This window comes from Apostichopus japonicus, chromosome 16 (assembly GCF_037975245.1).
Source record: "Apostichopus japonicus isolate 1M-3 chromosome 16, ASM3797524v1, whole genome shotgun sequence".
Taxonomy (NCBI): domain Eukaryota; kingdom Metazoa; phylum Echinodermata; class Holothuroidea; order Aspidochirotida; family Stichopodidae; genus Apostichopus; species Apostichopus japonicus.
In genome coordinates this window covers 35,033,007-35,060,876 of record NC_092576.1, presented here as the reverse complement: position 1 = coordinate 35,060,876, position 27,870 = coordinate 35,033,007, and the positions used below count along the sequence as shown (strand labels likewise).

At 34.0% G+C, this 27,870-nt stretch overlaps 1 protein-coding gene across 4 annotated transcripts; it reads left to right on the top strand.

Annotated features, from left to right (window-relative positions):
• The first annotated feature begins 2,103 nt into the window (after positions 1 to 2,103).
• LOC139982404 (uncharacterized) lies at positions 2,104 to 26,793 on the top strand. 4 transcript variants are annotated; one of them, XM_071995229.1, is made up of 25 exons: positions 2,104 to 2,277; positions 3,307 to 3,522; positions 5,936 to 6,048; positions 6,527 to 6,656; positions 7,303 to 7,374; positions 9,018 to 9,089; positions 9,750 to 9,821; positions 11,137 to 11,208; positions 12,089 to 12,160; positions 12,623 to 12,694; positions 13,084 to 13,155; positions 14,147 to 14,218; positions 14,681 to 14,752; positions 15,199 to 15,261; positions 15,902 to 16,126; positions 16,327 to 16,398; positions 16,735 to 16,887; positions 17,302 to 17,370; positions 17,470 to 17,535; positions 18,259 to 18,330; positions 18,595 to 18,648; positions 21,201 to 21,394; positions 21,742 to 23,312; positions 24,262 to 24,388; positions 25,022 to 26,793. In XM_071995229.1, exons 3-25 carry the CDS (start codon positions 5,946 to 5,948, stop codon positions 25,084 to 25,086), a joined length of 3,612 nt encoding a protein of 1,203 aa, XP_071851330.1. In that variant the 5' UTR covers positions 2,104 to 2,277; positions 3,307 to 3,522; positions 5,936 to 5,945; the 3' UTR covers positions 25,087 to 26,793. The 4 variants fall into 4 exon arrangements, with proteins under 4 accessions (XP_071851330.1, XP_071851331.1, XP_071851329.1 ...); XM_071995230.1 differs by lacking the exon at positions 2,104 to 2,277 and adding an exon at positions 4,024 to 4,049 and having other exon boundaries at positions 3,147 to 3,522; XM_071995228.1 differs by lacking the exon at positions 2,104 to 2,277 and having other exon boundaries at positions 3,148 to 3,522.
• The last annotated feature ends 1,077 nt before the right edge of the window (positions 26,794 to 27,870 follow it).

Here is a 27,870-nt window from a genome sequence, read left to right as displayed (position 1 = left end):
TGCCGAAATCCTACCAAGGATTATGACAATGGAAACGTCAAAAATGGAGTTGTTGGTGTAAGGGGTAGGCTGAGGCGCACGCCCCTTCCATAATCCTCGATCCGTCACTGGCTACCCTGTGTATATGTTATAGGGATCAGCGCTGTTATTATGTCACTGTTCCTCTTTCTCTTCCCGGTGTCTTGGCGTTTTTCTTCTGTTCCCTCCTTTTCTCATTTTTCTCTTTCTTCTTTTTCTTTTCCCTTCCTTCCTCTCCTTCCTTTACCCCCTCTTTTTCCCTTTTTTCTTTTTCTTTTTTTTCTCTCCTCTTTTTCTTACCCGGGGGGGGGGGCGCCCCTAACGCCCCCTGGATACGCGCCTAGTATTGACCGCAGCTGTATGTACTGACTGTACACTAGTGTCTAATTACCGACGGTAGCAAATTGTGTGTATTTTCTGGGATCGATGGTGATGTTTAACACTTTTGCTTCACCTTATTCGAAACTAGGTCAAATTACCGGCATTAGACGTTTCTTTTTGCGCGAGGCTTCACACCCTTTAAGTAAGCCTAAGTCATTACTTCAGCTTTATCATATTTTAGTCTTTTAATATATCTACAATTATGTATAAATATGCAACACAGCCCCCATTTGCAACATTTTCCCAACGATTTACATTTGGCAACTTATGGCATAAGCAGTATGGCCATAGCCAGTAATCTGAGTTTTGAGATAGGCCAAAGCCTTCTCAGTCTAGCCAATATGTTCTGGACGGTAACTCTATCTATAGGCTATTCAAATTTACTTAAAGGGTGTGAAGAATCGCGCAAAAAGAAACGTCTAATGCCGGTAATCTGACCTAGTTTCGAATGAGGTGTAACAGAAGTGGTAGACACCACCATCGATCCCACAAAATAAGCACATAGCTTGCTACCGTCGGTAATTAGACACTAGTGTAAAATTAAGTCAGTACATACAGCTGCGGTCAATATACCCACAGCACAATGTACAAACGAGACATCGATGAACATCTCAGATCCAGCTAAAGATTACACGTTATCACGTTTCATTACTGGCTGCATTTTGTAGCGACACGAACAAAACGTCACTTGCAAGCAACAGTAAGATAACTTTTTCAGATGGACGCGCGGTTTGGGGCGAGTCTTCAATGTCTTTTACTGTGATTTTAAGGCCAAATGACATGCACTTACCATGTTCGGACAAAGGTTTGTAGGAAAAACGACACACTGAAGACATTACTCGTGGTAACATATCACTCATTTGATGACTGTGACTGAATGTATACATGCATCGAACTTTGTGTACTATTACTTCATAAGGTGGGATATTTTGTCCTGCATAAACTGCTACATACTTTTCAACATTAACATTTAATTGAGAAATGCATGCATGCACATACCAATATGGAAGTATAACACAAAAACAGGTGTTTGTGTGAACCGGGGGGAGGGTGAGGGGCTGCCTTTTCACATTATTTTCCTTGGACAACTATGACAATCTCACGGTAAAATAATACAAACAAGTTAAATGTTTATTATGTTCTTTGCAGATACCGGAAATGACACTTTCCAGACATTAATACTTACATAAAACAATCCACTTACTCGAGTCAGTAGAAGAAAGAAAAAAGTTTTCAAAGTTATTTCGTGATTACTAGATTCACTTATATCTCTCTTAAGTCATTGGTAGAAAGGCTCATGCAAAGTTCCAGTGATTAGCATTAGTCTTTGATTTTAACTTTTCAATTATAACTGTAGGTCTGGAGAGAGTTATCTACCAGAAAGTTAACGACGTCCGAGGCTTCCCCCAAAAAAACATCTACAGTACTGGTTCCCTTTGTCCGCGAAAGGTCTTTTCTTACACCTTTCCATCACTGGTGACTCACATAACTCGTCCGCATGTCGCAAATGACGACTAAATATTTAACACTCTATCTGAATCTGTTTCGATCTAAATAGCATAATTCGTAGGACAAGACCATGTGGCAATGATTTTTTGTCTTCCAAATATGAAAGTTACTTTTGGTTTCTGAAAGTAGCTGTCTGAAGCTCATTCAGCTAATAATGATTAGCCAGCTGTATGCTTGCATTGTGGTTATCCACACAGGTAAATTACTAATTTACTAACATTGGATCACTGTAAACAGTTTAGTTTACGCCTATATAGCTATCGTAATAGTAATCGGTATTGCATCTCAAGTTTTAGTTATATAATACCATAGTTATTTAAAAGTATTTCCGAGGACATCAGGAATCGTGCTTGTATCTGCTTGTATCATGTGAGGGTCTTCAATAAATAAAAAATCAATAAAAAATCAGGCAGGACCCAACACACCCTTTGTTTGAACACTAGATTTACAACCGCTCTGGATTGCGTTTACGCCCACCACGCTATAGATTATCATGTGTGCCTAATTCTATCCATATATTTAATTCAAAAGTGAGAAGATAAGTTTCTTATTTTAGGACTTGCTGTATATATGTTTGTATTACTGTATGTATATCGCAGTCTATTGATACTTTTACTATTGCTTTTCTTATTTCCTTTTAGTCTTTTTCGTTTACGACCTGTGGAAAGCCGAATTTCCGATTGTGGACATAATTCAAATTCAATTCAATTCAATTCAATCTCAAACATATTCTTAAACACTGTGAAATCATCGAATAGATTTGTATCAGTGAGGCAAAAGACTTTTGAGTTAGGCAGTAAATGAAAACTGAAATCAGAACATCAATAACCAGTTCTGTTTTTTACAGTTTTGTGTTTTACAGTTTTACTTTCTAACAATACTTAGGGGCAACTGATTACCCTTCTGAATCTAATCCTTCCTGATCAATTGGATTATAGTGTTGTGTAGGTTGTCCACAAGACAGTTGAATGAATATCGGAATAGATTCACACAATGTTTGCTCCAGAATAGATATTGCGAATCGCTGCGAGCTTTGGGTTAATCCTGTCCTTGGGGTTTATAATAGGTCACGGTGAAGTTCTGTAACACGTCTTGCGTATAACACACTGTCGAACCTATACAGAGTTAACGGCTTCGGCTTTTATTTCAGCATATCTTTCACTTGCTGGAGCGATGATTCCCTAGAGTGGAGGGTCGGGGATCTAGGAGTGGGGGTGGGGGTAGCTTCATCCATATCCGTAGCTTGTTATTCAAACGTATAAACACTGTGGAGAAAGCAACCTCAGCGTCATAACATTTCGTTCTTGTTTGTCCGACCTTTATTGTGTTTCGAACGAAAGTACATTTCCATTGTGCTTTTGTTGTCGACATCATATCTTTCACTTTCGGAGAAAACAGTGTGCAGTAGCTGTCATCGTGTCGATATATGTCAGTCGAGAAAAGAAGGGGAAGAAAAGTTGAAATAATCAAGGGGGAGACATCAGTATATGTATCCTTGTCAAAGAAATGTTGAATTTCGTTGACGAGTTGCGGTAACAAGCTACACTATCTGTATCACTACATCGATATCCGCCTTCAAGTAACAATTGCCCATCTTAAGTGCTTCCTTCAAAGGTAAGTTTGAATTGGTGTTTTAATAAGTGTTTTACTTTCGCTAAACATATGTTAATATACCACTCATCAGTGCATGTGTTGGAACTGCGAGAGCATTTATTGTATGACTTATGGTTCTCACTCATAAATTCACCAGGTGAGTGGTTCCTTATAATCGTTCTTGTTCAATAAATATGATAAATTATGATACTATGAATCTTAAAGTTATGCAATTATCGGAGTAAACGTTTTGTTGCAGAAATAACAACAAAAGAAAAAATACTAAGCGAGTAAAATGTTGGAAGATTTGGTACAAACATGCATTGACAAGAAGATAATCGTCAGCATTTCAAAGGCGAAAGTAGTTAAAATTGTCAACAATCCATATCATCAAGCGCTTGCTCAATTTCAACCATGTTTCGTCACGGTCATTTCAGTTATAATAGTAAACTGCGATTGTTACTTATTTCACTGTTTGTGCATGAACAATTAAAATTGTGCGTTTTCTTTTATCATGTTTAGTAGACTAAAGGAAAACAAATTGTTAGGTAAGTTTTATACTCTGATTTTAAATTGAGCAATCTTGCCAAGAGAATATTGGTGATGAGTGTCGGTTATTAATCATATTTTCACTATAAAAATTTGACTTTTAACAAAAGTAACAGTTCAGTTTGAATAACAATAGATCAGCAATTGAATATGTTCTTTTCATTGGACATTCACATTTTAGTTGGAAGTAATGCTGGGACATAGTTCTCTGTTATTGTTTTGTTTTGTATGCACGTGACATCATATGAATATTAAATAACAGGTTTTTAAACAACTTTACAACTGTAATAGTTTTACTACAACTCTGCAAAGACAAGTAGTGTTAGCCCATTGGTTAACGCCGGTGCCTTCTAATCATAAGGTCCCCAGTTCGAGTCACTCCAAGATTAATGTATGCCGTCCAGTTACAGAGTTGTTGACAATTAGAAATTCATATCCATAGACGTTAAAAATGATTCTAAGATAATGACTTTGGTCAGCTTGCGGCTTTGATAAGCCAATGAGGCTTCTTTGCAAGTTCCTGCTTGCAAGGGGAAGTAAAATACATACTTCAAAAATCGTCTTTGAAAGTCAAACATTAGTCGATATATGCTGATAAGTTAGGATATAAAATATGGAATTCAAGTGCCATTAAAAAATTAATATTTTATTATAGACACGCTGTTTCTCTCGCAAACCATGTTGACTCGTGTCTATATTCAATGTAAAACGTACTGACAGCTTATAAATTGTTGAATTTTCAAGGAAGTTGCTGTAAAAGAAGATATGAAACAGTAACATCATACTTCCCCTTTCACATTAATAATGCTTCATTGTTTATTTTTTTTATTTACAATTTAGCCTGTTTTCATTTTCATTCATTGCTTGTCACGTTAAAGTGAGTTAACCGTATGAAAAAAGGTGCAGGTTTATATCATGTGCTTTATCTTCCAATTTTGTTTTTGACTTCCCTATCTGTTGCTTACACATGTTCCTGATTCAAATAAGTTTGAGATTTTGGTTTATTGACAATATTAGGTAACATTAACAATGTATATATATATATATATATATATATGTATATATATATATATATATATATTTATATATATATATATATATATATATATATATATACATAAAAATATATATACATATGTATTCCGGCTTGCTTTGAAATCACTTTCTGTAGCCGTCAAAATACGTTGGAATAAATACTATCATGACAAAGACGCAATGCCCAGTTAGGGTTGTCCGAATATGAAAGTTGGGGGTGTCCGTACATACAGCGGGGGCCTGGGCTCAAATCCCGGTAGAGACTGGAAGTTTGTTCACTGTTTTGGAGTTTTCAACTTATTACAATTTCAGTTATAGATAAATATTCCTTTTCATTTGTCATTTATTTCCAAGTCATTTAACAGATTCTGTTCAATGTATCGCTTTCGAGGTCCTGCGCTAGGAATGATAATGATTTCGAGTGGGATAGCACCATGTTTGATATATAGAGTAAGGCAAATTACGTCACTAAAAACAGAACTATAGTATTGTTCAATACAGGTGACAAATTCGAACCTCTGGACGTATTGGACGTATAGATATATTTATCACATATTTATATATATATATTTATATATATTCTAAAACAGAGCGATCATCAGGCAACTTTGAATATGGTATGAGTAACAGGAGAATCCTGACAGACTACCCCACCTTTAAATTGATGAGTTGTGACAAACAGTACGCAGTCTACCCATATTGATAGCCAATACACAAGCATTACCCGAAAGTTCCAATACATTTTCTAAAACAGTACTAATTTTCAATTATGGGTCATTTGTTATTTATATGCCATATATGACACGTCGTGGTGAGGGTCTTAGTCTTTTTTATGTTATCATTTTAATAGAATCTCTAAAATGAAGATTGCCTTGAGTCTGTTATTTCTGATATTGGTGACGGAAAATAGTGCCGTGACTAACGACGCAGAAGAAGGCTACGATATATCGTCTGAAACCAATGGTAAAGGTTTTCTTGTATTTCTAAAGTTTACACGTGACCATTCATTTGTCTTGCTAACTCAATTATATTTTCAGTGAATAATAAACATATGCTTTTGATATGTTATACACAACATGGCAACAATTATTAAAATTGTTGTTTTTAAGTTAATATATAATGTGATTTTAAGAAACCTGAATGAAAGTTAATTACTTCAAAATGGGTGCTGGTAATCGGCAAAATACACATGAGTACAGTTCCTGTGATATCTTGGAAGCTAGGGATACTCAATGGTCGTTCTGAGGGAGTGCAAAGTCGCCGAAAAATAAACATTTATTTTAATATCACATGACTCGAATATATGTTTTTTTTCAGCATACCTTTCCCTTAAAAATAAAGTAAATATATATCACGTTTCAATAAATACCAAATCTCGATAAAATTGCAAAACATAATTACCTTTACGGAGTGCATGATATTTTGATTTGTCAATCTTTAGAACTACCATATGCTTGCGGTTCCAAAGGAATCTGTAGATGTAACGAAACGAGGAAAGTTTACAGTGTTGATTGTTCTAGAAGAAAACTGCATAACTTGTCACTGGTTATTCCATCAAATGTTACATTTGCGTAAGTACGTCTACCTCTCTAATGGTTTCTTCAGCGAAAGTAATTTTACATCTTTAATGGTTAATTATTATTCAACTCATTCAAACTCTCCAGAAATTAAAAGAAACATGGATAGTAACTGCATACATGGTACGTTATACATAATGTAATAACCCCACACAGACCAGTTTATGGAATGGTTGACAAACAACAATTTATTTGAATAAACGGTAAAAAAAAGGAACTTATCAGGCTAAGGTAGAATTCGATCCCTGTCTGTGTCACAGACCGAAGTCCCGATCACTCGACTACAGTGACTTTACCGGTGTGTGTGAAAGCGTATAAACTGGCTTCTTATAACTACCGATGAGGGCGTATCACCCAGTGCTATGATTGTACAAAATGCACCCCTGTTGTATATGTGTGTGGGTGTATTAATTTTGTCGGAATAATATTCTAAAAGTATATGTGGTTTTTATTTATTAAGAATCACTTGTTTGTAGTCTTTAAACATCAATACATCTTTGTAGCATATATGATGATGCATTTCTTATTACACTGTTCATCTCTTATCAGCTGAATATACATACCATAACCTAAATCTTTCACAAAAGTAAAAGGCTGGAGGTGTCCGTATTCATTTACATATTTTCTAATGACTCAACAGTAACTTCTCAAGAAACAACCTCAGTTTGATTCCAAAGGACACCTTTAGATTGACCACTTCTCTAAATTTGTTGTAAGTAACTGTTTCCTTGTCTGATTTATATCTTAACAATATATTAGTTCTCTGTTTCCTTCAACAACAACTACAAAATTATTGCCTTTTCACCCGTTTTTCATGCCTTTATTAGTTTTATACTGTTAAAGGTATGCACTAATTAAACTTGAAAATGATGTGTGTAATAACTTATTAACACGTGTCAGTTGCTGCTGAGAAGGACCTATTTTTAAACGGAAAAGATCAAACACACAATCCTATGGATAATGATTGACTGGACTAACCAGACATCTCTAAAGGTTTCGTCAACATTTCGTTCACATATTTACAACAAGCGGATGACAGTTTACTTTAAAACGCTGAAAAGCTGTCATTTGACCCATCTAACCAAGGTACACTCACTAGTCAGACATTTAGGGACATTTGCTTTGACTCCTCACCAGCCATTCGTAAAATAGTCTTTGGGTAATGAATTAGTATGTTAGTATTTTTTTCCACAGTAGCATCTGCTGACAGGTCTATCATGTGTTACGGTTTTATAGCACACTTCAGTTTATACTGATTGACGGCTTTGTGTTATCCAAAAAAAAGAGCAACAGTCAATAAAAAGTTAGTACCAGTTTCGTAGAATAACAATGAACGTTTCTTTCCTTCACAACTAATAAAACAAATGCTATTCAAATCCAAACAATGTTTGAGAGAGAAAGTGCGATAATTATTTAATAAAAAAAGCGTGAAACCTGTCAACAGTTATCTTACTTTTCATTAATCTTTCAACGTTTGATTATTATAGTGTCTCATCCCACTTAAGTTGATTCATCATCTATTACAAACCGTTCCTAACAATAACATATATTATAACACATGATTACATGGTGTGAAGATGATCACGATGATGATGATGATGATGATGATGATGATGATGATGATGATGATGATGATGATGATGATGATGATGATGATGATGATGATGATGATAATAATGACGACGACGACGATGACGATGACGATGTTTTGTAAATAGTTTAGTTAATTGCATGCTGGCTGATATCTGCAATGTCACTCTCTTTATTATTTTTATTGTGGAACATCATAATCGTTTTGATATCACAGATTTTTTTTCTAATGACTTCGATACTCTACACGTGTCACGGTTTTATAACACACTTCAGTTTATACTGATTAATGGCTTTGTGTTATTCACAGTACAAACGTATCAAGCAATTTACAGTGGCCTCTCTTAACGTGGCATAGGCTTCTTTACAGATGTGCAAGTGATTTGTCATTGGTGGTATTGGGTTTATAAAAAAAAGAGCAACAGTCAATAAAACGTTAGTAACAGTTTCGTAGAATAACAACGAATGTTTCTTTCCTTCACAACTTATAAAACAAATGCAATTCAAATCCAAACAGTGTTTGAAGTGAAACCTATCAACGGTTGTTTTACTTTTCATTAATCTTTCAACGTTTTGCTATTATAGTGTCTAATTCCACTTTAGTTGATTCATCATCTATACAAACCATTCCTGACAATAACAAAATATACCCAATGCACAACGGATCTGACAGTACTGTTGGTAGTGGTAATAACCAGTATTTGTATTTTAGCTGAACATATGTACGAATTAGTTTAAACCAGTATTGTTGAAATTCCTCTGCAGAAATATTTCAAGAAACAAGATATCAGAGCTTCACGAGGAAACATTCTATGACACAACCCAGCTAACAGCCTTGTAAGCATACTCTCGTTACATTTATTAAATTTTAAAGTTGTCTTCTTTTTTTGTATATTCATAACAGCATCTAACTTTATTTTGGTTTACTTCATTACTTAGTATTAATGATACCACAATTAAATGATAATGTATCTTGACAGCTCTTTATTTACTGCTAAAAGTAGTATACAATCATGTATAATTTAATTTAAGCTATTCATGACTATAATTGGTTTATCTTTAATATTTAACATATGTCATGATGTTTCAAAGTTGTTGTCAGCCTAAATGCTTGTAATAATTTTTTGTCTTCTTTCTATCTCATTTGATTAGTTAATGATTTGGTATAGCTAACGACTAATGATTACAATTTTGTTACGCCTTTGAGAACAAACCAAATACATGATTTTCAATTTAAATTGATAGCATTATAGAATAGTAAGACATATTTAACTCTGCTACTAAGAGCACCTAACACGGATATTTGGTAACATAACAAGATTAGAATTAAATTGACTATGCAATACATGTTTTTATTACTATATAAACTGTTTTAACCCATACTTATTGCTTAATTAGTTTTGATTGCATATATGGTATGTTCTTTGGAAGGTAATATGGATTTCTATCATCGTTACATATCAATTTTACAGTTTGTTTCCATTTTCTTTTACAAAGACATATCAACTTCAACGTCTTGACGAAATTACCCACAACAATTTTCAAGAAACTCATACATTTGTCTTTGTTGTAAGTAAATATTAAGGAAATTGCTTGCTGGCAGATATCTGTTATATCACTCTCTTAATTATCATTTTTATTTTGGAACATCATATACGTTTTGAGGTAGGACCCCAACGTAGATAAAAGACACCAACACATGTGCTGAATATTCAACAAGTTGCGACACTTTTCTAATGCTAATGTTGTACTAAACTCATGTTTCAAAGCATTCGTATTGACAGTATGCACAGTTCCTAACATTTATCTGGAATTATATATATATATATATATACATATATATATATATATATATATATATATATATATATATATATATATATATATATATATATAATATAATGTAACGAAATCCACGTTTACTCCGAAAGAAAACATTATTAGAGAAAACCAGAGAAATTAGATATGACTCATAATTGACAAATAAGGAGTAAGTTTTAGAAAATATATTGGAATATTCGAGGCAATTAAAATACATTTTACGTTTTTTTAGAGAATGACTATGAAGATTGAAATGTTCGGAAACTGGGAATCCTGCAAAATTATCACGAATAGATTTGTTTGTGAACGTAAAGAAATCGATTGGATCTTTCGTATTAAGTCTCACATCACCGGCCTCAACAAAGACTTGGGACCCCTTAACAACTATCAGTTCTACAAGCATATATAATCCGTTCTTTGCTCCTTAATCCGCTTCCTGTATAGTCATGGTTTATTTGGTTTTAATTCCATCACTGCAACTTACACTTATCTAGCGTCATACTTTCATTGTGTCACATTTTGTACTTCTCATTCGACTGCCAAGTATTGCTGACGAAGGTCCCAGGGGGACCAATTATGAGTCATATCTTATTTCTCTGGTTTTCTCTAATAATATATATATATATATATATATATATATATATATATATATATATATATATACATATATATATATATATATATATATATATGTGTGTGTGTGTGCTGGTGTTTGTGTGTGTGTGTGTGTTTATAAAAACATCTTTAATATTGAAATACAATACCGAAAATGACACAATCGACGAAATTTCACAATCCTAATTATATAAAATAGATCAATGATACTGATCATGATCGTGATCATCGCCATTGTCATGATAATTATAATAATAACGATATTTATAAAAATTATAGCGATTATTATGACGACGATGATGATGAAGGTGATTATAATGATAATGATCGCCGATATCACAGACACATTTGCTAATGAATTCGATACTCTGTCTAAAGTGAGTGGTTTAAAATATCAACATTAATCAAACTGACACTGTAATTTAATGATAAATGTTTGTCTTTCTAGGGATTTGTCGTATAACAACCTGAAGAGTCTACCGAAAGGACTTTTTGATAACACTACAAGCTTGAAATTGTTGTGAGTTATTTAATAAGCTTCATTATTCAGGATTAACAAAATATTCCTGAGATATTATCATAGTAATCGATTCGTCACTTGGATATAATCTACAAGTTAATATCACTTGATATGTCACAGCAGGTATGATGGACTAGCAAATAACAAAGTAAGCGAGACCGAAAGATAGATATAGATATATATGTATATCTATATATATATATATATATATACATATATATATATATATATAATATATATATAAATATATATATAAATATATATATATATATATATATATATATATATATATATATCTATATATATATATATATTTATATATATAAAAATATATGAGTTTATGCATTTTCGAAAAAAAGTTTTGTTACTTGTAAGTCTATCATATCTGCATTGAAAAATCTAGTAATATTAACTATCAGAATTTTATTTTTCAAAGTGAAGTATTGATTACTATGAGAATATCTCAGGAATGTATTCGTCAGCCTAAATGCTTGCATTATTTCTCATTTTATCTTTTTTATTTGATTATTGAGTGAAATATTAAAGCTAACAACAATAATATTTACGATTTTGCTACGCCTATAAGAAAAAAAACCCAACAACATGCTTTGCTAATTTGAATTTGATTGCATCCGAAAAGGGTAAGACATTTAACTCTGTCTTTGTGCTACTGAAAGCACCGAACACAGATATTTCCTACCATAACAAGATTAGGAGCGAGTTGACTATGCAATATATGTTTTTTTTTATCAATATAACAACTATTTTCAACACATATTTATCACTTTATTAGTGATGATTGTATTCATTGTATGTTCTGTGTGAGGTTATATGGATTTCTGTCATGGTAACATACAATTTTGTTCCTTTCTTTACTTAGATATATCAACGACAACCTCTTGACGCAATTACCCAAAAACATTTTCCAGAAACTTGTACATTTGTCTACCTTGTAAGAAAATATTAAGTAAATTGCATGCTGGCAGATATCTGTAATGCCACTCTCTTTATTTTTATTGTCGAACATCTTATACGTTTTGATGTAGAACCGCGAATTTAGAAAGGAAATATACCAGCACATGTTCTTAATATTCAGCAACCTTGCGGACCTTTTCAAATAATAATACTTCACTAAACTCTTGATAAAATCAGTCGTATTGGCAATATGAACAGATCATATCATTTATCTGATAAAAAAACATGTTACTCGAACTGCTCATACATTCAAGTTCTTTGAATTGGTATATAAAAGTAGAGATTAGAACAAATAAGGACACAATTGGGTGTTAATATCAAATGAGAGGTAAAAGTAATTAACTTTTTATGAAGCTTTAAGACCAAAGTATGTAAATATGCTCATAACATGCGCAAGAAATTGCATTTAAGTGAATACTTTGTATCTTAATCATTTTAGGAGGTTGTGTTATAACAACATCAAAGAGCTCTCAGAAGACATCTTCAATGGAAATTCGAACCTTAAAGAACTGTGAGTAACCTACTTCAATATATATATATATATATATATATATATATATATACATATATATATATATACAAACATATATATACATATATAAATAGATATATATATATATATTAATATAAATGAACATCGTAATGAGTTGGAAAATCAAGAACAGTGAAAAAAATTTCAGCCTCCACTGGGATTTTATACATATGATAATGATAAAGAATATGATAATGATAATAATTATGATAAAAACAATGATAATCATGATGAAATTATGATGATCACCGATATTACAGAAACATTTTGCTAATAATTCCGATGCTCTGCTCACATCGAATTGTTTGTAATAACTATGTGGAACACACTTACACTGTCAATTAATGACAAATGTTTCTTTTACTCAGGGATTTGTCGTATAACAGTCTGACGAGTCTACCGAATGGAATTTTTGATAACACTACAAACTTGAAATTTGTGTGAGTTATTTACTAAATTTAAGTATATTTGATTCTGCATTTGTGCTCTATTTAGTGTAGGGAAAGAGACTGATGGAGAGAAAATATAGTTATGCTATAGTAATTTGCTCAAAGTCTCAACAAAACCCAAGAAAAGGGAAAATTAACACGTGTTACCGTGCATTTCGAATCATTTGATTTGATTTATTTTGTTTTTTTCACGTGCAAATATACATACAAATATACATACAAAAAATCATAATAAATCAAAATAAATAAGAGTAAGAAAGACAGCGATAAAAGACACAAAACATGTGCGCATGTTCTGCATACGTATATCTGGTACTCAATTTCACCAGACACATAACAGTTAGCGGTTTCAGGTCCACGCTCTCTTCACCTCTCTCTTTTCTCTGATGCTCATTTTTATGGTTTGCCTGCAACTATCATTAACGCATAACGATGACTTAGATAACACTGTTACTACAGTTATAACTGTTTTAAGTTAAAAGTCTTGCTTCAATGCCATGTTTGAAATTTTCTTACGATTTTAATACAGTAATCACTGCTCATTAGTTACTTGTCTCATTCACACGCCCGGTACATTGTACACATCACACACCTATACCCACCAAATGTGAGCCTGGTTAATTCTACACACCAGCACATATACTCACTAAATGTGAGCCCTGCAAATAGTACATACCAAACACCTATACTGAAGGAAAAAAGAAACCCTCGTAGCTGGTCAATATTAACAAATGTAGAAGGTACCTCAGAAATTCTTGACATAACAATCACAATGATGTTGAAATATTAGAGAGCGGACGCGTTGTTCAAGTAGAAGGTATTCAATTGCCATTCACTCCGGGCGTTCTTCGTCAGATTTAGATATTATAGCAGACTCTGTAGTAAATTTAAAATAATTTGTAACATTCCATTGATGAATCGCTTAGCAACATTCAATTGATGAATCGCTTAGCAACATTCTATGATTTTCTTTCTCTGACAGGTCAATTTGCAACACCCAAATAACACATCTCCCGCCGGACTGTTTTCGACAAATTGAAGCTTTGAAAGTTTTGTAAGAAACAGGAAAAGGAAACAAGAAGTCGTTTAAAATTAAAACATCATAGGGTTCTTCTTTATTCCTTTGAAAATATTATTTTTCACAATTTATTTGTAATGCAAGCGATATCTGGGTACCTGTGTACAATGTGTTAAATAACACATCGTGAAGGGAAATGCAAGAAATGAAAACAAAAAAACTGATATGTGTCTACTAGGTCAAAGTTTTGAAATGATTAAAACAGAACTCATGACTGTTAGATCTTTCAGAGGTACCTAGATGTACATTACTTTTATACCATGTTTAAAATAACAATTAATCTTTTACACTAATTTTCGTACTTGCTTTGTACAATTATTATGTAAGTTCCATTTGGACAAATATCATATCTGGTGGCACCGCATGAAAATGTGATTATGGTGGCTAATTTGTTGATGGTTAGGTCGTATTAAATTGTTTCTCCTTTTGTCATTTCAGAAAACTACATGAAAATGAATTGACAACATTTTCGAAATCTATGTTTGCTAAAAATATTTCGTTAACACACTTGTGAGTACTTCAATGTCTAAGAACTAACAGTAAGCATTGTTGTATACACGTGATGTTGCCACTAGTTTCTGACTTCCTGCTATCAGGTATTTAATGATTGTAGATGATTTACACAAGGCTTGTTATTTCATATATAAAATATCATACAAATATGCGGTATATTAAATTAATACACATGCACACATCATCTTCTCTTCGATATATTTAAGCTTCGAATGCCTTTTCGATTGGTAATGCACCAGTATTTTCAACGCAAAGTTTGATATCAGCATATATGTACATACATACAATGTGCTCAAAATGTTGAAAAATGTACAAGGAAGTTGGACATTGATAATGATTAGCAGTAGTGGTTCTCGATTTGTTTTGACATGTGTGCATACTAAGAAGTTTTTTTCCCAATCCTTGAAACGAATGTTAATTTTGGTGTCTTTATCTTCCAACAGAGATTTGTGTGATAACAATATAGCACGACCAACTGCGGACTTCTTCCCCGAGACTAAAAGATTGTAAGACAGTAGTTTTAGCTGTGTATCTATATTACTCCATTTATGTGAAATGTAAATATTGCGTCATTCCTATAAACTAACATACTGTAAAACCCACATATCACTAACTGTCTCACTGAGAGATCTAAAAGTGGTAAAATATAATTGCCTGCTGCTAATTAGCGAGATAGTATAATATGTGTCACAGGGATGTTTAATCCACGCATAGAGAAATTTGTGTCAGACAAGGATTGTTTGCCTTATACTCTTGTAGTTCATACCTTGTTAAACCTTTTCGCCTATTCATATCACATTGACTGATACGTTGCCATCAGCATGTACCTGATCTAAAAGTGTCCAAATGTCTAACGAAGTTCACACGGTAACAAATAGCGGTGCACACTTATCTTTTCGATTATGTTGTTATGAGGGATGCTTAAGAATAACAGGAGCACAGATACTGTTGTATATTACGTTGATGATAGTCATTGTATTTAACAGCACTGTGTGTTACAGATTCACTTTTCTCATGGAAATATTGTTTGCAATAATCGTTATCACAATATAAAATGACGCACCTCTTTACAACTAGGGCAAATAACATATTCCTTCGGTTTACCTCTTTCTCTTAATTTTAAAATGCTTGTTTCAAATAACATAGCCTACATACCGGAAGGCATGTTTCAATCTCTCAAAAATCTGAGCGACATGTGAGTAATAATATCTTACAAACTCTTTGTGCACTTGTTTACTTATTGCTGCTGCTGCAATTATCTTTATCTAACTTTTACCAAACACATTTGTTTTTCGACAGATACCTTTCAAACAATAAAATTGAAACTCTATCGAATACCTCATTGCTTGGTTTGAACCTTGTTCACCACTTGTAAGTTCTACCAGCTGTTTGCTTTATAAGGTTTCATTTTCATATTTAACAAAATTCGGTTGTCTATATTTGAAATAGGCAAATCATTAATATTACCCAATATTACACAAACTAATATATTGCGATCTTCCTTGAAGATTTCACAAGAATTATAATATTGAGACCTTCTTCACAAGAAATGTACTCATTATTTCGTTTAGAACCTTTTATGGAAACAATCTTTCATCTCTTCCCGCCGGGCTGTTCGCGACAATCAACTTGACATTCAGTTTGTAAGTTCAGTGTATATTTGATTCATTGCGGCAACTGGTGAGCGTAATGTCCAATGTATTATTATCTTTCTTAGCAGAGAAAAATATTATCGACCACTGTTGACATTTACTCGCAGTAAATGTTAATTGCACTTTATATTTTCTTTGGGCTTAAAAAATGATCGTGTGCGAATATTACTAGTAAAAATGTATTCTTCCATGTGTTAGTTGTGATGACACCGTTAAGCAGTAGTTACTTTTCACAGATGAGTGGTGTCTCCTTACAACAGTGCAATACATATATGTACTCTTAGCTCCTATAAATCGTATTTCTTTTTCATTTTTTCGAATATTCAGGGACTTGTCGAACAATAGTCTATCGATAATTCCGAGGGGACTCTTCAGTGCTTACGGTGGAAATCACGGGCTGTTGATATTACAACTGCATAGAAATAATCTTACTTTTCTATGGAATGATACTTTCCAGGGATTAGGCAGTTTAGCATACCTGTAAGAATTCAACGCTATCATGATTTTATACCAAATGGATCGTTGTAAGCTAGTCTCTTTAGACATAGTTGAAAAGACACACACATATAAGTTTTTCAAGTTTTTCTTAAGTGATATATTTAGTACTATGGAACACACATTTAGCAGATCATCAAATACGTTCTTCACTAAAAGATTTCGTAACGCTTTCTGACAGAATACTATATGTTAGTTGCCGTAGTTTGAAGTTTCAAAGTTTGTATATTACTAAGGATCGTTGGGCTCCGCTACCACATTCATTATTTTGAACACGGTTGCTTAAGGAATTTACAAGAGTGGTATTGGATGAAATGCCCGTACATGTTATTTACTCTCATCTGCCTGCAAGATAAATGGATGCTTCCACAGTAATCATTTTCTATTATGTTTTTGCAGAGTTCTTAACAGGAACCTAATTCATTCCATCGCAGAACGAGCCTTTTTGGGCACAAATCTCACATGTTTGTAAGTAAACTTTATTTTTCTGTACATCTAAGCTTTAGACGAGTGCTGCAAAATCCTTGTAAAGTTATGAATTATTAACGTTATTGATCTCTAATACAGATACCTGGTTGCGAATAACATCTCGAATGTTTCCAACAACTCGTTTGCTCTCGAAAACATTCATATGTAAGTACACACGTGCTTGGGAACAAACAGAGTTTCACAATGTTTATTATATGTAAACGTTTTATTTATAATTTAAAGTTTTATCCCAAGTCCTATGACAAAGGTGACACGCGTTAACGGGTCGTTGATTCCTGAATTTATACTATAACTAACTGGTTGTACATTATTGATAGTTGACATTTATTGATTACAAAAAAAAAACTATATTCGAATGACACTGTTATCTTCCATAAATATTAATAATATTTTATTATGGAATGTAATGATGGTTGCATTGTTTATAATTTACAACTCGTATCACATTGTTCATTTACTTAATTAAAAGCGGGATTTCTCTTGAAATCCCTTCCCTGTAAAGCTGTTTGATTTGTAAACGATGAAACTGATGTGTGGTTCTTAGTTACTCGGTATTGCATTCACTGTGGCTTCTGACTTACATTCCAACGAACAATGACTATTAGGGATCGCCATAAACTAAGGACTGGATAGCTCAGTTGGGAGAGGACAGGATTACTTACTTGAAATCATAGGTTCGAATCCCTTTCAAGCCAAAGCATTTCCTAGGCAATTTTCCGATGTTCATATACTTTGTAATTGATTACATGGGGACATATGACATATTTTACTACAATAATATTCTAATGAGAAGGAGTACATACACCATATGATTATACCCGATAATATCTGTATGGAAGTTACGATGTGTGTTTTTATATTCCATAGCCACTTGTACAAGAACAAGATCCTGAATATTTCCCAAGTAGCGCTGAACGGAGTTGGAAATGGAAGCACCTTGTGAGTGCTTTAAACATGTATCAGCTTGATCATATCATTGTTTAATACATTTTTCTTTACAATTCAATTTTTGTTCTTTATTCTAAAATCAATACATATTTTCTCAGGAACCTTATTCGAACGACAAAAGTAAAGAAGTATAAAAAAAAATCATCTGAGATAAATCTGCAGACATGCTCAAGACGATTCATTGTATGTTAATGAAACAGAGAACTATCTTGTGCTACGAAATATGAGAGGGCTTCTTTTTTTTGTCTTGTTAAGATATATGAACTGCAACCAACTAGGGAGACTACCTTTGTCTACAAACGACAATATGTAAGTTTTATTCGCTTTCTCAGTGTCTTTGGTTCACTTTTGCATTATCTTTGAAAGGGAATTGAAGGCAGCACGCAATCATAATCCTAATTGTTGATGTGAACATAGGTTTTACAATGGAAGCACTTCTTGATCCCAAGAACTAATCTAAAATTTAGCACCGACTTTTTGAAAGTTGAGAATGGTGCCGTTGGCGCTCATTGGGGTTGATTGAACAAAATCGCTGGAGATCGCCATAGATAGTGTCTTTGGTTTAATTTTAATTGTTTTATCTTACCCTTTCTCCTAACATATCAATATCATCAAAACATAAAAGCCGGTTCCCAAGTTTATAGATATATGCGTAATTTTTGTTGACAATACAGAAAATTATTTGCCAAATATTTACTAAACATGTTCACTAGTACATATCATTTATAAATCGAAGGAAGCAATGATCTTAGCATAGTAAAAGACAATTTTCTAATATCAAGAAAAGCACTTCCTGCCTGATTTTTATCCCATTTTACTGATTTTCTAAGTATCGTCTAAGCATGCACTGGTCTACATTTTCAGAGTTATCAATAATTCATTACATGTAACGTTAGTCTTAAGTCTAAGTTTTAAGCTCATGTACTTCAAATATCATTTAATTCAAGCTGAGCAAGTATGCACACAGTTCTTAACATGCCACTAAGGACTGGAGATGTACTAATATTACCCCAATTTTCAAAAAGGGTGATAAGTCTAAGCTCTGTTATTATAGGCCCGTTAGTTGCACTAGTGTTGTTTTTAAGGTCATGGAGTCTATTTTTAAAAAGTCTATGGTCTGTCCCTTCAGCAGTCAGTCTTTGATCAGAGAGTCTCAACATGGCTTTGTCAAAAAAGGTCTTGTCTCACTAAATATCCTTGAGTTTATGGAAGATGTAACAAGCTCACTCAATAGGCAGAAGTCTGTAGATGTAGTGTTACTGGATTTCCAGAAGGTCTTTGATAAAGCTCCCCACCAGCGTCGTTTACTTAGGTTGAAGAGCATGGGTGTGAATGGGAATTTATTGTCTTGGGTCGGGAATTGGCTTGGTAATACGGAACAGAGGGTGGTAATTAAAGGCTGTGCTTCTTCTTGGCAGGACGTTACTAGTGGGGTTCCACAAGGGTCTGTATTGGGTCCCTTGTTGTTTGTTGCCTATATAAATGACATCGACGCAGATATTTTGTGTACAGCTAAGAAGTTTGCTGATGACACCAAATTGTATTCTGAGGTATCTTCCAAAAGCGATTCTGAGAAGTCTCAAACGGATTTGGATAACATTTTTGTGGTCTCAGGGGTGGCAAATGCTTTTTAATATTGACAAATGCAAGTTAATGCACATTGGTGGTAGCAACCAAAAGTTTCAATACAATTTTAATGGTGTGGAGTTACAGGAGGTCTCTATTGAGAGAGACCTAGGTATCTACATTGACTAAACTCTGCAACCTTCTAAATATTGCCTTGAAGCTGCTAAAAGAGGTTATAGGGTTTTAGGTATGATCAAGATGAATTTCAGTTTTCTGAAAGAGGACATCGTAGTTAGGCTTTATGAGCAGTTGGTTAGGCCTCATCTGGAGTATGCTGTGCAGGTTTGGAACCCATATTTTGCTAAGGATAAGGATGTACTTGAAAAGGTCCAGAGGAGGGCTACTAGGATGATTAGTTCCTTAAAGAGTGTTCCTTATAACAGGCGGTTACAACTGTTGAATCTCACCACAGTGGAGCTTAGGGGGTTACGTGGGACTTGATCCAGGTTACCAAGATTGTGTTTGGTTTCGACAGTTTATCCTTTACCGACTTTTTCATAATTGCTAACAGTAGTTGTACCATAGGTCATTGTCTTAAACTCCAAAAGTCACATAGTAGGATTAATATTCTAATAGGGTTGTGAATGAGTGGAATGGTTTGCAAGTAGTGTCAATGGGTTTAAGAATGCTTTGGACAAGCACTTAAAGCATTGTTATTGGGACTGAGTGTTTGTGTCTTCGGTTTTTTTATTTTCTCTCTTTATGGTCCTTGATTGGGACTTAAGTGTCCCGCCTGATCCTTTTTTCTACTAAACTAAACTAAACTAAACTAAACTAAACTAAACTAAACTAAACTAAACTAAACTAAACTAAACTGAACTGAACTGAACTGAACTGAACTGAACTGAACTGAACTGAACTGAACTGAACTGAACTGAACTGAACTGAACTGAACTGAACTGAACTGAACTGAACTGAACTGAACTGAACTGAACTGAACTGAACTGAACTGAACTGAACTGAACTGAACTGAACTGAACTGAACTGAACTGAACTGAACTGAACTGAACTGAACTGAACTGAACTGAACTGAACTGAACTGAACTGAACTGAACTGAACTGAACTGAACTGAACTGAACTGAACTGAACTGAACTAAACTAAACGATTATGCGGAATGATAACATTGTAACATAAATAAACAACATTGACATAAAATTAACATCATAAATTAAAAGATGACATTCACATCCTCCCACTCTGTCTGTTTCCTTCGTTTTTCTTCTCTCATTATAGCATATGTGTCAACGATGAAACTTTTCCCTCTTTGGAATTTCCTTCGAAAGGTACTTTTGCATTGTTAGTGTCATCCTATGAGAAGCAAGGCTTCGAATGCCAAAATATTGGTAAAGGCATGAGTGAATGTAGACCATGTCCAACGGGTACACTTGGTGGAGGATTTCGCAAGAAGTGTAGAGGCTGTCCGAAAGGTGCCGTAAACATTTGAATTTCAATCTAAAGTTCATTCTAACCAATTATAAAGCCATTTAGTCCCACTTACCCGCTTCTTGTGTCTTAGATATGACGTATATCATTTATTTCATTTTGTGTGAGGTAAATTCTCCTTTTTTTATTTTTATAGATGAGCATGTTATTTTGTATCAAGTATAAAAATCACTTCGTTTCCTAAACAGCTGACTAACTTATAATATCTTCTAATGCCCTGCACTTAAAGACATTTTTCAAAATTAAGATGCTAGATCGACTAAATGATCTTCCATTCTAGTTCAATTACTCTACCCCGAACTTAAATTAATCTCTGCATTTTTACGATTAGGTGGATTTTACCAAGACGAAATAGGAAGCATTGAATGCAAAACCTGTAACGATGGAAATTTTGTAGAAAAAGGCAGCGGTTCTTCTTTAGTCCAATGCAAAGTTTGCCCTGAAGGAACGGACAAAAATGTATCCGCTGGCTATCGAGCTTGTGTATGTAAACAAAATTACGCTCGAAAGCATCGGTTTGGGGAATGTTTTCTTTGTATTGCCGACGGCTTAAATTGTTCTGAAGATTACATATCAATTTTACCCGGCTTTTACTGGAACTGGTCTTTTCCGAATACAAAACCAGATCAGTACTTGAAATTTGTGAAGAATCTAGAAACTAAGACCGACGACTATGATAACACAACGATGCAGTATGGATACTCTATGCCGTTTGTTTATCGTTGTCCTCGAAATAGGAGTTGTGACAGTAAAGACGGTCTTCCAATGTATGGTAACGACAACTGTGCTGCTGGTTACACCGGTTGGATGTGTACCAAATGTCGATCGGGATATTATTCGGTTCTGAGTTCCTGTCATCCTTGTCCCAGTAAATTATGGGTGCTGGTAGTGTTCCTTTTTGTTGTTCTCTCGTGCGTTGCTCTACTTTCGTTCATTGTCTGGAAGAAAAACAAGATAAGCAACCAAAGATCTGTGATTGACAAGCTATCGTCAAGAATAAAGATTGTTCTCGGCTTTTATCAAGTGATTGGTGATTTATTCGAGACTTTCCACAACGTACAATGGCAAGGTCCTCTATTAATTTTCGGTGAATTTCTATCAATGGTAGTTGCAGATTTCTTTCAAGTCTTTGTTCGTCCTCAATGCATCAATGAACAATTTGAGATAAATCCTTTGCTTCAGTTTACAATTGTTCTAATATTTCCAGTTGCATTAGTCATCACGTACCTTTATCTAAGTTGTACAGTCTATTTCATATCAAAGTGCGGATTCTTCTCACTCACTCTTCGACAAAGGGCCAAACAGACAGTTTCAAAGCTGTTCACCTTAGTTGTCCTTGTGCTGTTTGTGACGTACACACCAACTTGCAATTCCATTTTCGCGGTATACCCAGCAGCGTGCTCTACGTTCAAATTATACAGCGTCGGCAATGAGTCCATAACTCTTCTTCGAGCAGATTACGGCATCAATTGTAAAGATCTTGACTCCTATCATGTTGCGGCATACATTGCTACAGCGGTGTACGTTGTTGGGTTTCCATTGTCGCTGTTCATTTTGCTACGAAAATATCATTCCAAAGGCAAACAGGCTACAACTTATGCCGATTTCGATTGCAGTTATGGTGGCTCTATTGACGAAACCACTCCACTGGTCACCGGGACCGAAAGGAGAAAATATGACTCCCCAGTTTGGTTCAGTTTTCTCTGTGAGAATTACAAGAGTCAGTTTTGGTACTGGGAGGTCATTGAGTTGACCAGGAAGGTCACACAGACTGTGATGGTTACACTGCTTGGATGGCATAACTCATTGACACAGCTCTCAACCATCGGGATGTCGGTTCTGTTTCTGACTCTTCATGCTAAATACAGTCCAATGAAAAACAAATTTGAACAGAGGTTACAGGTAAGTCCAGATAAGCAAAGCCATGTCACCATCTTCGTTGCATTATCATTCAGATGTTATAATTACTAACATCAAATCTTTTATGAAATTGATTCAGTGTAATGAACACGGAACACGGATAATAATAATAATGATGATGATGATGATGATGATGATGATGATGATGATGATGATGATGATGATGATGATGATGATGATGATGATGATGATGATGATGATGATGATGATGATGATGATGATGATGTTGATGATGTTGATGATGATGATGATGATGATGATGATGATGATGATGATGATGATGATGATGATGATGATGATGATGATGATGATGATGATGATGATGATGATGATGATGATGATGATGATGATGATGATGATGATGAATACTAAAAGGCCCTTAAGCCCCTTACCAAACCCAAAAATAAAAAAAGAAAAGAATAAAAAAAACAGAGAAATCAAAGGAGTAAAAAGTCTAGAAAACACATACACGAAAAATAAGCAGTATGTTAACTACGAACACAAAAAATTAAAAACACGAGAAGATTGTACAACAGACCAAAACCTATAAAAAAAAGGATAAGCACAAAAAATAGAGTTGTACAAGTAAAAGTTTAGATAAAAAACAAGTATAACACAGTAGCTTTATATATGAAGTAATATTTGGTCTTGAATGTAGGCTAAATAACTTTATTCATTCGTTCATTTGTCTCGAAAGTATTTCAAATATGTTCTTTTCTAGTATCACTGTCAGTAAAAAAAAGAAGGAAACTATAAATGGAATATATGTTAAATATGAAGTTTATAGACACAATACCTCAAATTTCATATAACAACTAGTAAGTGAGCATTCTTTGTATTGATTACATTTTGGTTCCTAGTTCTTCATTTGTCATCAAAAAAATAGTCAGTGAACAGTCATTATATTGATTAAATCTTGATTTCATTGCAGTTTTTTTCTTTGGCTGCGATATTTATAAATATCATGATTGTGTCTGTACGAGTGAGCTCCGAATACGGTACAGCAATATATACTGGTCTCTTTGTTCTCGATATTTTTATCATATTTATCGTCTCAGGTGAGTAATGTTTAAATAAATGTCAACATAACCCAATCACATTGAAACGAGCTCTGAGTGTGTTTTCGGTCTGAAAGTAATTTGCCCTGTAACCTTAAAGTGAAATCAAGGAATCGAACACATATTCCATTGGTAATAATGGATAGTATCGTTATATTTCTTCTTTGTCGGAGGCTAATTCATATGCATTAAGAAATGCATGTTGCATTCGATATCGTCATAACATTTCCATGATACAATGTACAAGTGTGTTTGATTGTTATCTTATTTAGACACTCCGACCATTCTTGAAAGAAAAAAAAAACATAATGTTGCTCCTGCTTTTCTATAACAGCCGAGTTTTTATTAAATCTTTTTGTCAAGTGTAAATCTTGTCGCCACGTGGTATTATTTTTCTCAAACTAAAGTTCCAACACGCGCTAGGGCTGCTAACACACATCTGCGTGCTGCAAATACAATTGTCCATTACGTTGAGTAACATTGAAGAATACAAAGTTTAAAACAGAGTTTTTACATTTTGAGAACTGTGTTATTTGATTGGAGATCATTCTTTAGTGCATTCTGAGACAACTTCTGTTGAAAAGAAAATATCGTGTTATGATATCGGACATTCATTTTTCTTTATAATTACAGCTGAGGCACTCCTTCTAATCATCCGATTCCTCGCTCGAAACTTTAAACGTTCTAACAGTGATTAACAACGACGTTTCTAAACTGATGACTAATAAGGCTCATGCATATCTGTATTTTAAATAAGATGTATATATTAGCATTGACCACAGTTTGTAGAAATATTCAAACCAACATATCACCATGGGAGAGAAATGGTCACTCTCCGTGAGATGTAGAGGCCTTTTGAATGGCTGTCTTTGCATTTCATGTACCTCCAAGTGCACTGTTAGAAAATGGTTAGTTTTTGCAACAATTCTATACGTACACACGCCCATTTTTCAAATAAATAGTTAAATATTTAGTAAAATATGATGTACTCGAACACTTTCTATAAAGTCAGTTGTAGAGAACATACGTCAGAAATAGAACTTTGAAAATAACTGTATATATCTATATTGGGCTGGCTTTACGGAAAACATCTGTACATACATTTTACTTTGTAAGACTGTGTATAATTATAGTTGTTTCATTTAGCATACATGGTAGAACCTGCACGTTGAGACCAGTCTCTACATTATAACACTAGCCTATATATAGCCTATGGCGCCAAAACATTTCCTGTAATATAATGTTTACCCACTAACCTGTATGCAATTCACTCTATATAACACTATATATCTATATGGAAAAATTTACAAATGTATATGTGAAATATGGTAAGAAGACGTCTAAAGATGAAAATCTGCAGTTAACCAAGGCGAGGAAAACAATTTCACTCGGATCTTTTTTTATCATTTCTGGTGACAGATCACCGTTTATTAAGTCGTGTAATTCAGAAACTGTTATCACAAATCTTATCGTAAGGAGAACTCTTTTTCATGTTTAATAACGTCTTCACGGAAATTATAAATCCGTTAAATGGTCATTTTCGCTATTAAATATACATGACGGCATCCGGATAAATTTAATTATTTCCTGGTAAGAATCAAATTCTCATGTGACGTAGACCCTTTCCTTTACTGCATTTCTTCGCCAATGGACCCTGTTGGATCTTCAACATTAGAGCTTGTGTTTCATATAATATATCAATGTACCCTGTTGGATCTGAAACACAAGTGCGTGTGTTTCATTTAATACATCACTGGAGCCTGTTGGATCAGAAACATGAGAGCGTGTGTTTCATTAAGTATAACACTGGTACCTGTTGAGTATGCAGCATGAGAGCGTGTGTTTCATTTAATACATCGCAGGAGCCTGTTGGATCTGAGATATGAGGACGTGTGCTTTACTAATTATATCACTGTTCACTGTTGGATCTGAAACATGAGAGCGTGTGGTTCCTTTAATACATCACCGCACCATATTTATATATTAAGGAAGAATCCCCTATCTTTACCGAAATGGTTAGTCTTCTGCTTAGGCAACATCAAATCTCATTTCGAATACTTAAACATTAACTAAATTGTATCCACGTTTATTATTCGTTGTATCATTGGGATAATGCTGTTAACATAGAAATATTTGTATATACAATAGTCAAACATTGTCGAATTTCACAATTACTGACCTGCAGAGCGTTTGCTTACGATTCAATTCTGTCTTTTTGATCATGCTTTTTACCGTACTTGCTGTGAGTTAATCTGAATGAAAGATATAGCAAAGCTTTGCTAATTAAATCGTCACTTCTTTTACACTCTCATAATGTAATTATAATTAATGCAAAGTCGTCTTGCTTAACTATTCATTATTAAGTAGATCAATATAGTACACTTGATACCCAATAAATTTAACCAGTCAAGAAACAATTTCTTTTCAATGATTCTACTCATCTTTGTGTTAACCTTCTTATAAATGCATGTATAATATTGTCTTCTACACGTTCTTCCTCCGAAGGACACTAAATAGCTTAATTGAATCAAAATTAGAAATGTTGATACCGTTTAAACATTCCTAATAAAAGCCACAGGAATAAAATTCCGTGTCCCACATACACAATGGACAAACCTTTCAGAGGGGAGATTTTTTGAAAAGAGACCAGAGCTTATTAACTGCTCAATCGGTAGTTACTTTATGAAAGTCAGAAAACCTAATACTGACATAAAGACAAATAGGTCATTTAAGAGAAAATGACGTTTGAAAGTATAACCAAGCCCCCCCCCCCCCAAGAAACATGTGAAACGATTGAATAAATATGTGGCTTGATGATATAATAATAGACTTGCTAAAGTCTTTGAACTTGCATGTCATTGCCAGTAATGAAAAAAATGAGTAATCGGCAGGTGAAATTAGGACTTCAGAAACTTCAGAAAAAAAATGGTATACACGATATCATAGCAAAAGCTGGATTCCTATGATTTCCTAATGCTACCGACTTGAAATTTGAGTAAATCATTTCTCATAGCTCTCTTCTACCCTTTTTTTCTCCACACCTTTCTGTCTTTGTCCTTCTCCAGCTGATTCCCTACCCCCTTTCCTTAATCCTCTCGTTGTCCCTCCACTGTTTATCTCCTACCTCCCCTCTTCCCCTGTTGGTTTCGTTTTTTCTTCTCTCCATCCCTTGTCTACTAATCCCCTTACATCAATCTCTGTGTATTCACCATGCCCATTAACATGTCTGTATTCTGTGCGTGTTTTTGTCCCTTTTGTTACTGTTACTTGTCATTTAGCCTCTTAGTAAGATCCTGCAAGGATCGAAACGTTCGGCCAACTTACGTTTACACACTAAATCATTTTCTTTAAGGGAAGATAGTCGGTGCTTAGCCAAACGTACAGCATTTAACTTCTTATATGCTTTAGCTTACTGACATAAAACAGTGCCTGCTTCATATATTTATATGTGTAACTTTTGAAATACACATCTCTTTGTTATA

What these genes read in the sequence shown, in the direction of transcription:
- LOC139982404 (XM_071995226.1), top strand. Translation starts at nt 3,633, where the DNA reads ATGGTTCTCACTCATAAATTCACCAG. An exon ending in CCATCAAATGTTACATTTGC is followed by an intron (nt 6,657 to 7,302) that starts GTAAGTACGTCT and finishes ATGACTCAACAG; the next exon opens with TAACTTCTCAAGAAACAACC. An exon ending in GTGTAGAGGCTGTCCGAAAG is followed by an intron (nt 21,395 to 21,741) that starts GTGCCGTAAACA and finishes TTTTACGATTAG; the next exon opens with GTGGATTTTACCAAGACGAA.